We start from the raw sequence: 12,911 nt of genomic DNA, 5'->3' as shown, positions 1-12,911 counted from the left end.
TATGTAAAAGGTAGAAACTTCTAGTTATAAAATAACCAAGGCTTGGGTGTAATGTACAATATGGAGACTACAGTTAACACTGTTGTATGGCATATGTGAAAGTTGTTAAGAGAGTCAATCTTAACAGTTCTTATCACCAGGAAATAAAAGGTAGAAGATTTGGGCTTTTTGCCAGCTGTCCGAAATATATGTTTTTTAATGTCTGTGGCTGAAAATGATAGAAAAATCATGGAAGACTTTACAGCAGGAAGAAACCACTGAAGTGATGGAATACAATCATCTTGTTTTACAGAGCAGAAAATAAGGAAACATCAAAGCTGAGGAACTTACTTGTCTAAGTCACAAGATGTTAACAGAACAAACACTAGAATGAAAGTTTTTCTTCCCCAATTCAGTGTTCTTCCCTTTTCACCAGAGTTAACTTCTTTGCTTTCTCTATAACTACTCCATTGGGATGGTATGATCACATAAAATCATGTATTGGAAAATACTTCGGAAAGCATAAAAGGGCCAAGAAATAGCAGACAAGTTGTGGAACCAGAAGTTCCCATGCCTGTCAGCTCCCTTGTCTAACTGGGAAAACAGTTCCCCTCATTTTCTTTATTGCACTTAAATAATAGCACAAGGAGGCATTGGAAACATTCTGGCAGATGGCTTACTGGATCTGGGGACAAAATATAAAAACGGGGACCTTTCCATGAATATTCTTCTGGCACAGAGGAGACAAAGTGTGAAGTCTTTGTCTGGATGGGACACAAACATGTGCATATCAAAGCCATCTTTACATGTAACCACATTATTTATGTACTTAACAGACAACTTGCAGCCCAAAGATACCTACAAAATCCCCTACCTTGAATCGAATATACTTTAGAAGGTCAAATTCTTTGGCATACATCCGGAAATACTCCAGCACTTGGGAGTTGTGCATGAAGTTAGGAAAATGAGCAGGGATTGGATAGTCGCTGAAGCACATAATCTCCTTTGAAGTGTTGATGATCACAGATTTGTAGATACTGGCCCTTCCTTCTTCAGGATTTTCCTGCAGTAAATTAGAAGCATTCATAGCAACTTGAGAATTAACTTCATGGTTTACAAGCAGCCAATAAACATTTCAAAAAGTTTTCTGAAAGTAATGCCATTTAAAAAAAGTTATACACACACACACACACACACACACACACACACACCTTCCACATCCCCCAGTATTTGTGCCCTCGTGTATGTAGTCTCTCGACCTTGAATCTGAGTTGTCTTTATGACTAGCTTTTGACCAACAGCATACAGTTGGAAGAATACTGAATGGCTTCCAAGAGTACGTCATAAGCAGTCTGGCAGCTTCTGCCTGGGGCTCTTAGAAAGCTGGCTCTGGTGGAAGTCAGCAGCCCCATAAGAAGTCCAGCTACCCTGAGGCCACCGTACTGCAAGGAAGCCCAAGGGAGCCCCTGAAGAGACTGTCTGGGATGGAGAGATGTGCAGCCAGCCCCAGAAATTCTAGTTGTCCCAGCTGCAGTTCTCAGCACATGAGCAAATAGAACATAGTAGATGTCCAGTTTCAGCTGTCACAGGATTGCAACAACGTGAGATTTCAAGGGAGAACTGCCCATCTAAGTAATAGGCTTAAATATTTTATATATTTAGGTAAGTGTACATATACTTGTGAGATTGCTCTCTAGAAATCAATGTACTAACTTAGATTCTGTCTAGTAGGTGTTCCCGTTTTACCTCGGTTTTACCAAATTCAAAGACTGTTACTCAGTGTTAGCATAAATGGGGTGAAATGGAACTCAGATTCAAGCTGGAGAGAGTGTAATTTAGTACGATGTACTTTGCATACTTTCCAACATCAGTCTTACCTAACATTAGTGATATGATCAAGAATTGATTGAAATTAGTATTTTGAGAATTTATATATACTTTAGCCCCCCCCCCCCCCATTCACTTTCCAAAGTATCGGTTACCCACAGTCAACTTCGGTCTAAAAATGTTAAATGGAAAATTCCAGAAATAAACAATTCCTAAATTTTAAATTGGGAGCCATTCTGAGTAGCTGATGAAATCTGGTGCCCTCCCACTCTGACCTGCCCATGATGTGAATCATCAATTTGTCTACTGTCTCCACGCTGTGTGTGCCGCCTGCCCTTTAGTCACTTATTAGCCATCTCAGTTATCAGATGGACTGTCATGGTATCACAGTCCTTGTGCTCAAGTGACCGTTACTTTACTTCATAATGGCCCCAAAGCACAAGCGTAGCGATGCTGGCAATTTGGGTATGCCAAAGAGAAGCCATGACGAGCTTCTATTCAGTGAAAAGTAGGTCCTGTATGAAAAGATTGTGAGAGAGAAACCACGTTCATATAACTTTTCTGACACTCTATTATAAATGCTCTACTTTATTACTAGTTTTTGTAGTTAATTTCTTATGATGCCCAATTTATAAATTAAACTTTATCATAGGTATGCATGTATATAAAATAAATAGTACATATAAGGTTTGGTACTATACATGGTTTCAGGCATCCACTGGGGGTCCTGGGACAGCTCTGCCATGGATAACGGGGGATAATTATTACTAGAAAGTACTCAGCAATAACAAAACGGAGAAAAGTGGTGAATCCTACTCCTGTTTGGCAGGTGGAATAGAGAAAGAGGAATAGAGATAAGAAAATGCAAGTGATGATATTTGAGAAGAAAAAAATACATACTGAATCCCTGGGACCTGTCCCAAGAAAGAGAAAATGGAAGATCTGAATCCTTTGCGTCTTACTGGACACCTGGTAGCAATAGTGGAATTCCAAAGGGCTTTGGATGGTCCTATGGATGAAATCCCTAATAAATTACCAAAAAGTTAGGGGTGTAGGTTTGGGGAGAGTGGTTCTCCAAATAACAAGCGAGGTTGTGTAGAGAAGCTCATCTCAGATACAGGAAAGTCTTTAGGAAACCAGCTTCGGCATGGAAAATGTGTTTAATCAGCTACTGATGGATGTTTCTAGGTTCAGGCTGTACAACTGTGTGAGTGTGGACTATGTGAGAATGAAGGTCTCTAGTTCCACAGCATTCTAAGCAGCCACTCAAGGCATTTTGCATCTCAAGGATTCATTTATAAAATATAAATATATATGGTACCTAATAAGTGCCAGGTATCACACTTGGCTCTACAAATCTAGTGGAGTGTGTGTGTGTGTGGGTGTGTGTGTGTATGTATGTATTTGTGTGTGTACGTAAAATACATAATATATGTATATATTATAATATATATGTAAAGTATATATATATATATTTATTTATTTATTTATATAACAGACACAGATGTGATCTGTCTGAAAGTCAGAGAGTTATAATAGTACCTCGATTTTCGAACATCTCTGTTGAGGTACATTTTGGTTTAAAACGCCGTAAACCTGGAAGTTGTCGAACACGCCTCAGAAGTTGGACATGTCAAGCGGCTTCCACTGAGTGCAAGATTCTGACGCCTAGCTGTCAGCTTTTTTTGAACGTTTCAGAACTCTAACGGTCTTCCGGAAAAGATTACGTTCGAAACCAAGGTACCACTGTATTATGAAATTCAGTTTATTTATTTTCAAGGAAGCAGTTCATAGAGTGCTGAAATTTTGCCAAGAGGATAACCAGAAAAAACTCTTAAGTCTTTAACAGAGAACAATTGTAAGCCGCTTTGGAGATAAAAGCAGAACCTGATAATCAGGTATGATGGAGGACCCTTGACTGATTTTGTGCCTGGTCAGCAGTTGCCATACCTGGCTAAGATACTTACCAGAGACACCAGGTGTGTGGGCCCCACCCCGGGCCTGCTGAGTGATAACTGACATGTAGCACTTATTGTGCCCCTGGCACTGTGTTAATGATTGACACCATTATTCCTTCACTTAGTCCCCACAGAAACTCTATATAGCGGGTACTGTTATTATTTCCTAATGAAAGATGAGGAAACGGGTGCAGAGAGGTTGACTGATTTTCCGCAATATCACACTGCGAGGAGGGGGCGGACACAGGATTTCACCCCAGATTGTGCTCTTAACCTCTGCACTATGGTGGCTGGAGCTCCAAAGTGTAATTTTCTATTGATTATTAACCACTCACAGCCTTTTCAGCCCGTGCCCGAGACTGATTATGACAGAGCCATGGGGCGGTGTGGTTTCCTAAGGGGTATCCATTCTAGATCTGAGTAAGGACTCGTATCAAACAGAGTTAGTCCCCAAAGACAGAACCAGGTGCAAAAGGACTGTACTGCTGTTTACATAAGGAATGCTGTGAAGCCACTTCTAAGTAGCTGGTCAACACTGTGTTAGTTTTTATGAAATAGGAAATTTAATAAATATTTGGACACCAAATATTTGGACACCTCAATGCCATTTCCTGGTTTGGAAAGTGAACTTGTTTAAAAGCAAACGCAATGCATGTCACCATGGAGATCAGGAAAGGTGGTTGTAATTCTATGGCATATAATAAGGTTAACTTTCATTTAAGTGGATGATACCTTGACTGTTAGTAAGAAGTTATAGGGCTGGATGTGCATATTAAAGCAACTGGATTTTAAAACTGAACATACGCAAGGAGAAGAAAACCCCGTCACAGGTGCCCTCTGCCTACTTCTGAAGACGGACTTTAAACTGTTTTGATTTCTCAAGTGAAGTAAAAGTTCAAAGCAACAAAGGCAGCCGTGTTATAAATTGTACCAAAGGACTGGGATTATTAGAGAATGATCTAAAGAAAACCAGAATTCAAAAAAAGGGAAAGAACAAGATTAGAGAAGATGGAACAGGGGGATTCCTGGAAGGAGTTGTAGTCAGGTAATCTAGTACACTTACCTACCAATGCAGACCAGGAGCAACCACTCTACATTTTTAAATCACTTTACATTTTTCAAATGTGTTTTATTTTGTTGCCCTCCCTCCATCGTTACCACATTCTGGATAGCAGCAAAAATCTTTAAATGAAAACGATCTCTGTGCCATTTTCCTATACATCAGTGTAGTGACACCTGTGTCCCATTTTGCAGCCAGCCAAGGGAAAGAGGACCCTGCAGAGAGGTGACAGCTGCTGAGAAGAGGTCAGCAGGCTGACTTCTAGCAGATTTAATCACTGTCAAGGCCATCATATTTCCTGACACGAGATAAAATATCTCACGCACCTGCTTGCAGCGAGGGTCCCAAATATTAAAGAACCAGATTTACCTGGAACCTCCAGAGCCCCCCGATGTCATCAGTCCTTTCAAAGCAGACAGGCTCCAAGCCTTCTTCCAGGCAGCACTTGATGGATACCAGCCCGCTCACGCCTCCCCCAATCACAGCAATTCTTTTCTTGGTCATTGTCTCCAGGGATCTTCACAGGGCTGGGTCCAAGTAACTTGTCCTAAAGAAAAGATGACAAATGACAGAAAACCCACATCAGTTAACACCTTTCAAGGAAGACCTTGGCCATAGCATCCAAATAAATCCTGCAACAACAGGTGACTTTTGGAAAGCCAGAGTCTGCAGTCTTCTTAGCTGCAGGGAACTGCTTCCCATGGGATAGGGGAGCCCGGGCCTGCAAGATCCAGAGGCGCGCCCAGAGCTGAGAGCTCTGTGGTCAAACTGGATCTCACTGCCTTCCCTGCCTGCAGCTCCGGGCGGACCCCTCACCTGCGGTCTGCAGGCTGCTGTGCACTGTTGGCCGTTTTCGATGAAATACAAAGCAGCAATGTCTAAACACAGCAACATCTAATGGGGAGGGGCTGGTCCCGCACCTCCTCTTTCAGCCAACACCCCGCCCACTGAGCTGCACCCATTCCGTCCCTCAGCGGGAATAAACATGGGTGGAACCTGCTTTGGGCTGAAAAAAGTAATCTTACAACCTCTGGTTTTCAGCTGCTGTTTTCCGCACTCTCAACTGCTCACTCTGGGGTGGGAGCTGCCTTGTGTCCCCATTGCTCCCTCCCCTTTGTTACCAGTTTCAACTTCCTGGTGTTTGCCTTAAAGTGACAAACTCCTGCTGAAGTGAAACTATCAACAACCTCAAAGCAAGCCTTGCGCCAAAAGTTTAAGTGGGAATCCCTACCGTTCAGGAGATCTGTTAAAACAGGTCTGGGCCCCTCGGCCACTCCCACCCAACCCCCACCCCATAGATTGGCCCTTTGGTTGTATGCTACTGATAGACTTTACTTTAAAACACCCATGAGTGGGTGCTGGTGTTTCTTACTTAAAGGGATTTAGAGTTTAATGGAGAAAACCAAAACGCAGACCTTTTCAATAACATAAATATACTTTTTAAAAGCGCATTCTCTCATGCACATACATTGCAATTAAAAACATAAAATATCCACTTTTGAAATGTAACTTAAGTTTTTCAACTATAAAGTCACACAGTAAAGGCCAATATGATGGATGTAGGATTTCACTCAGTGGGTCAGAATCAGGGCCCATCCGACCCAGGAATCCGTTTGGACAGATGTCAGGGGTAGAGAGGTAGGTTGTGGATGATGCCTGTCTTTGTTTCCTAAGTCAACTTTGCTCCAGATGGTTGCATGCCAATCATAGCAGCCCTGGGGTTTCACTTGCTGGTTTCGCCCTAAAAGTATTGCTCCTGAGTTAAAGTTATTTCTCAAGGGCTTACATAATATGGTTCAAAAGCCTTGATGGGAATGGATACACAATCCTCTCAGCAACTCTATGAGGCAAATACTTATCATCATCCCCTTTAGCAAGTAAGTAGAAAGGCAGGGATACAAACGAGGCAGTGACTTCAAGCCTGGGCTTCCAATCACTGTCCCTACTGCTCCTTTATGAGGATGTTTTTACTTCTTATTTAGCCACAAGTCTGCCTCCTGTTTTCTGTCTCTGTATTGCATCCCCCTTTGGCCTAGCTCCTGCCTTTACAACACTTTACTTGAACTGCTTTTCGCTGACGTATAGCTTGCCACATTTCAGCTATTTTAAATATGTTTAAAAATAGATCTTTGGTTTGGGGAATCACTTGGCTCCTTTAGAAAGATTCCTGCTCAATATATAGTATGAATTATATGAAAATATAATAAACACACACACAGACACACACACACAGACACACACACACAGTGGAGGACACTTGACATCAACACAGCCTAATAGGAGAATGAGGGGGAAGAGCCTCAAAGATGGAGTTTTATCTATTTTCTTAGTAATTAAAAAACATGATTTTGCTTTCTGATGTGGTTCTGTCTTTTGGATGTGGTTCTTATTTATCAAAATGTCATGAATCTTTCAGTAGTCACATCAAGATGATCTAATCTAAAAATTCTTATTTAAGAAAAAAAAAAGCTGGTGTTTACTTTTGTTCGGAATTGTCTTCTCCCTTTGCTCCAGAAATCCTTTATTTAACTATTGTCTTCACACGGATTACCAGCAAATAGAAATGCTTTTTGTCCCCAAACATCTTTCCTTCTGTCTAATGCTACTTTCTCCCTGAAAGAAAAAAAGCGTGTTTTTTTTTTCTGTTACCTGGAAGTATTTTCCTTGAGATTTCAGGAAAATTAGCTTCTCATTCTATTGCTCTCCAAGATTTATGGTAGTGGAAGGGCCAAGGAACATATCTCTCAATCACTGTTTCTATTAGACTATGATTTATTGGGTGTTGGAGAAGGAAAGTGACTTCTGTTCACTTACTGAGTTGCTTCACCACGAGGAGCCACATTTGAATTTAAGGAAGAGGATTGCTAGTCCCCCAGAGGTCCCAGGACTGCAGCTGGGTGTAATAACTGGATGGGGTGGGGGTGAGTATATCAGGAAAAGGATGAACAGAATTTTCATGACTAGAGGAGAGGCAGACGCTGCTAGCTGTTCATTACAATCTGTTCTCCTCCTCTTCCAGACAACAGGGTTGTAGCTGGGGATGGGGCTGTTGAAATAGGAACTGTATTTCCCAGTGCCCCTTGCAGCTATTTGCCCATGTGACTAAGTTCTCACTAAGGAATAAGAAATGGTGACATAGGCAAGTTTACAAGGCCATGATTTACCCTGGACGTCTACTCTTTCGCCTTTCTTGGAACTAGAACCCTTTGGAAATCGCATATTGAAGCGGGTAGGTCCACCATTAGATTGGCTTCCTAAATGACTCCATCTTCTAATCTGGACCTACTGACCTTGAATTGTTACATGAGAGATAAGTAAACTGCCATTTTGTTTATGGTATTAAGTTTTTAATTTTGCTTTTTATAGCAGTTTTGATGGAAAAGGTCTTTGGACCTGTAACTTTTTAAAGACTGATCTATTTCATAAAAGCTTTCAGTTATAAATGTGTAATTATATTATAATAGTATCTTTTAAAAATAAAATTGTGAAGAGAGTTTTAACACAGCCATTTTACATATTGGAAGTTTAACTTATAAATGAGTTACTTATAAATTGGATAATTTGAATGTACTAGCCATGTCCACTTAAAGGAAAACTAGTGAATACTTTTATAAACTGAATATTAATCTTGCCCTACTGGATCAGTTTTACAATTTCAGAATTTACGAGAATTACTTTTAAAACTTAGTATTTTAAGTTTTTAAATGTACTTTCATTTTAATGCTCTACTGCTTTAATTGTGTTTTCTAATTCATTACTCCTGAAATTAGGAAATATATTTTTAAATTACTTGTACAAGGTTTTAAACTTGGACTCAAATTGTCTCTCTGTTTGGGCTAACAGCTAATTTGCAAGTGAGTCAGTTTCTTCATTGCACTGTAACAATACATGCAGATTAATCTACAGACTCAACTCAGTTACACATCCTCCTACAGGTTCCTCAGGTAGAGTCCTCCTGACATCCCATCAGGTACATCAAGACTTGGACTGTGGTGGGGGCGGTGGAGGTCATGAGAAGTGGATCCCTTGGGGTCTGGTTGGAAAGTAGAATGACTGTCAAAATGGGTGTGGAGCAGAGGTGTCATACTCAGGCTTTCCCAGCCAATACCAGCCTCCAGAGGTAAGTGTTTTTCTTATTTCTACCACCATGAATTAGTTTTGTGTGTTCCTTTTTTATTATGAGGTATAATTGACATGTAACATAGCAGTTTAAGGTATACACCATAATGAGTCAATATTTGCATATATTGTGAAATGATTACAGAAGAAAGTCTAGTTAACATTAGCAGTTTTCTTTCTTCTTGAACTTCATAGATAAGTAAATATTGTACAATTATACAGCATGTACTCTCTATCTTGGAATCATTATGCAACTTAATGTTTTTAAGATTTATCCAAGTATTTCCATGTATCAGTAGTTTGCAGTTTTATTGTTTATTCATTCTTATATTAATGAACATTTGGGTTATGTCCACTTTTTGGTATTATGAAGAAGACTTTTTATTCTTTACAAGTCAACTGTAATAGAAAAATAATAATCAAAAAGAACAGAAAGTAAAATTGCATGTGACTAACTTGATGGCAAGGCATGGTAGTCAAAATGCATTCAGTCAAAAGGGAAAACAAACTCGCCACTGTGGCATGTTGGTGCACAGCTGCTAGGTTACAATCTCTGTGTTTTGTCCAAAACATGTACTTGATAATATTCCAGTGTGCTGCCCGTACCTTTTGCAGAAAAGGGAGCAGCTATTTTGTGAAGTGATTGGGCAAAAGTCCTTTAGAACAGACTTACTTTGTTGATATATTTATGGGCCCAGCATGCTTCCACTGCACGAACTCTGCCGTCTAACTTTGTTGATCTATTTAAATGTGCACGCTCTTTAGTAGATTTCCCCTGGCTTTCTGCATTTTCAATTTATTATGTGTTATTTGACAATGTATAATTACATCCAAAGTCAAAACATAGTTTTTCCTGTCTTGGGAGAAAGAAAACCTAAGGCTTTTTCATCCCATTACAATCATTTGTCCACTCTAGGACACTGACCTGACCTTAACCCGAGCCCAAAGGTCTAAGTTCATGTATTCATGAACTTCGGAAGAGGTCTGTACAGATTTTCACCCACGGGCACAGCTTTTACTCAGGCTGCACATCTGATCTACTAGATGCTGCCAACTGGTATCCTGCCTTTACCCAATGCTCAAGGACATAATGGAGAGCAAATACAACTTGTTTGCCCACCTCTACTTCATCATGCTTGACTTGGGCGCATTGGCAGATGCGAAGGCCCATCTCTAGCATGACGTAGTTGTCATTAATCTCATTGGGTTGCTGCTGTCACAGGGTGCACCCTCTCTGTGGAGTTATAAAACAGGCAAAAATACGAGCCCCATGATTATATAACCCGAGCGAGGATTGAAAAGGTATTGTTTGCCCCAGAAACATTGGTCAAGTACCCTGAACTTTCTGTTCCTTAGTTTGCCCATCTGTGAAATGTCCTCTCTCTTCCTCAAGATTATAACGACCAAGTCCTGGATTTTAGAATTGTTCCACAGGTACTTCATGCAAACATTCAACAATACTAAGTGCATACCACATGCCAGGCACTGTTCTAGGTACGAATTCAACACATCCTAAAAGTGGCATCGTTATCTTCCCTTCCTCAAGCCAGCTCTGATGTCCTGTCTTCTCTGTCTCAGTGGTGGCATTAACATGCCCCCAGTTATCCAGGGCAGAAGCCCCTGGGAGTGCATCTCCGTGTGTCTCCCCCTCAGCCCTGTATCCAATCATTGACTACGTCCCCTCGAGCGCACCATTACCAGCTGGAGAAACCTAGCACTCCCTTGCCAACCCGCCTCAGTGTCTTTCCCCTTGAGGTCTTCCTGCCTCGAACACTCTTCTGACTTCACATAGCTGGCCTGTCATCATTCGGATCTTAGCTCAAATTCGTCTTAGTGACATGCTCTTCAACCCATCTTACCAAGAGCTGCTCCTCAGCCCTATTCTTAATCTCATTACCCTATTTTACTATCTTATTAGCACTAATACTATCCCGTAACTTATTTTTAGCCCCAGTCTCTCTTTAGTCTGTCTCCAGCACTAGCATCTAAGCTCCGTAAGTGCAGGGACCTTACCTGCCTCGTTCACCTCTACACTAGACACCTGGGCTACGGCCAGTAAATCACGCCCTACTGTACTCATCTCTTCTCCACCGTGCTGACTGGTTTCATGACCATGAACCTCAAGTGTCCCTTGCTGCTCTTTGGCAATGCTACCATATTTCTCTAGTCAAGTCATGTCCAGCTTCCCCAGACAACTGTTTCACATAATTCCCACCTCCAAAACTCCCTTCGTCCTCCTCAAGCTCATCTGATGACCTTGTTTCTTATTTCACTTAGACAACAGAAACAATCGAAGAGAACTTCCACGTACTCTCACCACCCCATCTGTCCACATACTGCACCGGTCGTGGTCCAGGGCTCCCATCTGGGCCAACCCCTCCACTCGTGCATTGGTCCCACCTCCTCCCACTCATGGACATCACTCCTGCAGCATTCGTTTTTCTCTCTACTTGGTTGTTCGCATCACCATTCAATATGCTCTAATATCCCAAGGTGAAAAAAGCGGAAAAAAAACCCCTCCTCTGTTATTATGTGCCGACCCTGGAGAAATTCCTGAGATTGAAAAATCTACCTCCCTACGCAGAGGGCAGGGAAAGAATGAAGGAAGACGCTGGTCACTCCAGTATGATAATTAGTAGAGTTTATTAAGGGAAACTTACAAATGAGGCATGTCTTCGGTGGGTACAAGATGAAATGGATCCCCATGCCACTTGACAGCTGCCAAAGGATTATATATAACAAATGGGAATACTCAGAAGCACTGGTATGTGAATGCCACCAGATATGGGAAATAACTTTACAACCTTGATCAGGTCCGGACAACGTCCAGGAACCAGCATGTAATGGGAGGCAGGGCAGAGGTTCTGATTTATGTTCGAATGAATATCGATGATGATGAGACGGCCACTAAGGAAAGGTTATAGAAAGCAATCTCCATTAAAGTCTGGGTCCAGCTCACGTGGCCAGCAGCTGTCACATCATGGGACAGTCTTTTGTGAACACCTCCCATTGACCCTGTATCGCCTTTCAGTTCCTGCACCCAGTATTTTGCTCCCTTTCACAGCAAAACTCTTTGAAAGAGCTGTGAGACGTTCTGTCTCCACTTTCTTTCCTCCTATTCCCTTTTCCAAACCCACTCCAATCGCGCTATTGATTCCACAATATACAGAAATTGTTCTCGTCGAGTTCTTCCATGACCACCATATTGCTCCATCCAGTGGTGATTTCACTATCCTATCTTTACTCTCAGCTGCATTTCTCACAGACAATCCACTCCCTTCTTCTTGAAACTCCTCTTCATTTGGCTTCAGGGACACTACACTCTTAGTCTCATAGTGTCTCACAGTCTGCTTTTGAATCTCTTCTGCTGGTTTTCTCTCATCTTCATGACTTCTAAATATTAGTTCAACTTTTCGTCTCTTTTATAGTTCGAATCATCCCCTGGGGGTCCCACCTAGTACCAAGGCTTAAGGTCCATCCTAAAATCATGACTTCCAAATTTATATATTCAGTTCTAGCCATGCCCCCGAACTTGAGACAAATCTATCTGATTATCCATTCAACATCTCTACTATGATATTTAGTAACAGTTTTATACTACTCTGTCCAAAAATGAAATGTTGATGTTCTTCAAACCTCCTCATTCTCAGTCTTACCTCACTCCATATAAGGGAAACTCAATTCTACCATTTGCTCAGGCCAAATTCCTGAAATCATTCTTTATTTCTCTGCTTCTCTCAGATGCTCATACAGTGTATCTTATAGACTCTCCCTTCTCCATATTATCTAGTATCTGACCACTACTCGCACTCCACTGCCACCACCCCAGCCCAACAACTATCATCATCTGCCACCCAGACACCCACAATAGTCTCCTAAACTGATATGTTCCACCCTGCTCCTTATAAACAGACTCTTTTTCAGACAGCATCCAGAGTAAAACTTTTATAGGCGTCATCTCACTAGCT

At 41.4% G+C, this 12,911-nt stretch overlaps 1 protein-coding gene across 5 annotated transcripts in view; it reads right to left on the bottom strand.

Annotated features, from left to right (window-relative positions):
• The window catches only part of LOC308487830 (flavin-containing monooxygenase 5-like), a 28,242-nt gene that overhangs the window by 13,350 nt on the left and 1,981 nt on the right, over positions 1–12,911 (bottom strand). For 2 of the 5 annotated variants that reach the window (XR_013991771.1, XM_081026588.1), the window contains exons 1-3: positions 5,853–5,946; positions 5,194–5,371; positions 854–1,042 (exon numbers count right to left, since the gene is read on the bottom strand). Coding sequence is in view for 3 of the 5 variants with exons in the window: in XM_081026588.1 (XP_080882714.1) it covers positions 854–1,042; positions 5,194–5,328 (324 nt within the window). In the remaining 2 variants the exon portion in view is untranslated. Of the gene's footprint in view, positions 1–853; positions 1,043–5,193; positions 5,372–5,640; positions 5,947–12,911 lie in introns of those variants that run through there. The other 3 variants (XR_013991772.1, XM_081026589.1, XM_081026590.1) reach the window with 3 other exon arrangements.

This window comes from Rhinolophus hipposideros (genome assembly GCF_964194185.1).
Source record: "Rhinolophus hipposideros genome assembly, chromosome: 19".
Classification (NCBI taxonomy): domain Eukaryota; kingdom Metazoa; phylum Chordata; class Mammalia; order Chiroptera; family Rhinolophidae; genus Rhinolophus; species Rhinolophus hipposideros.
This window is presented reverse-complemented; position numbering and strand designations above follow the sequence as displayed.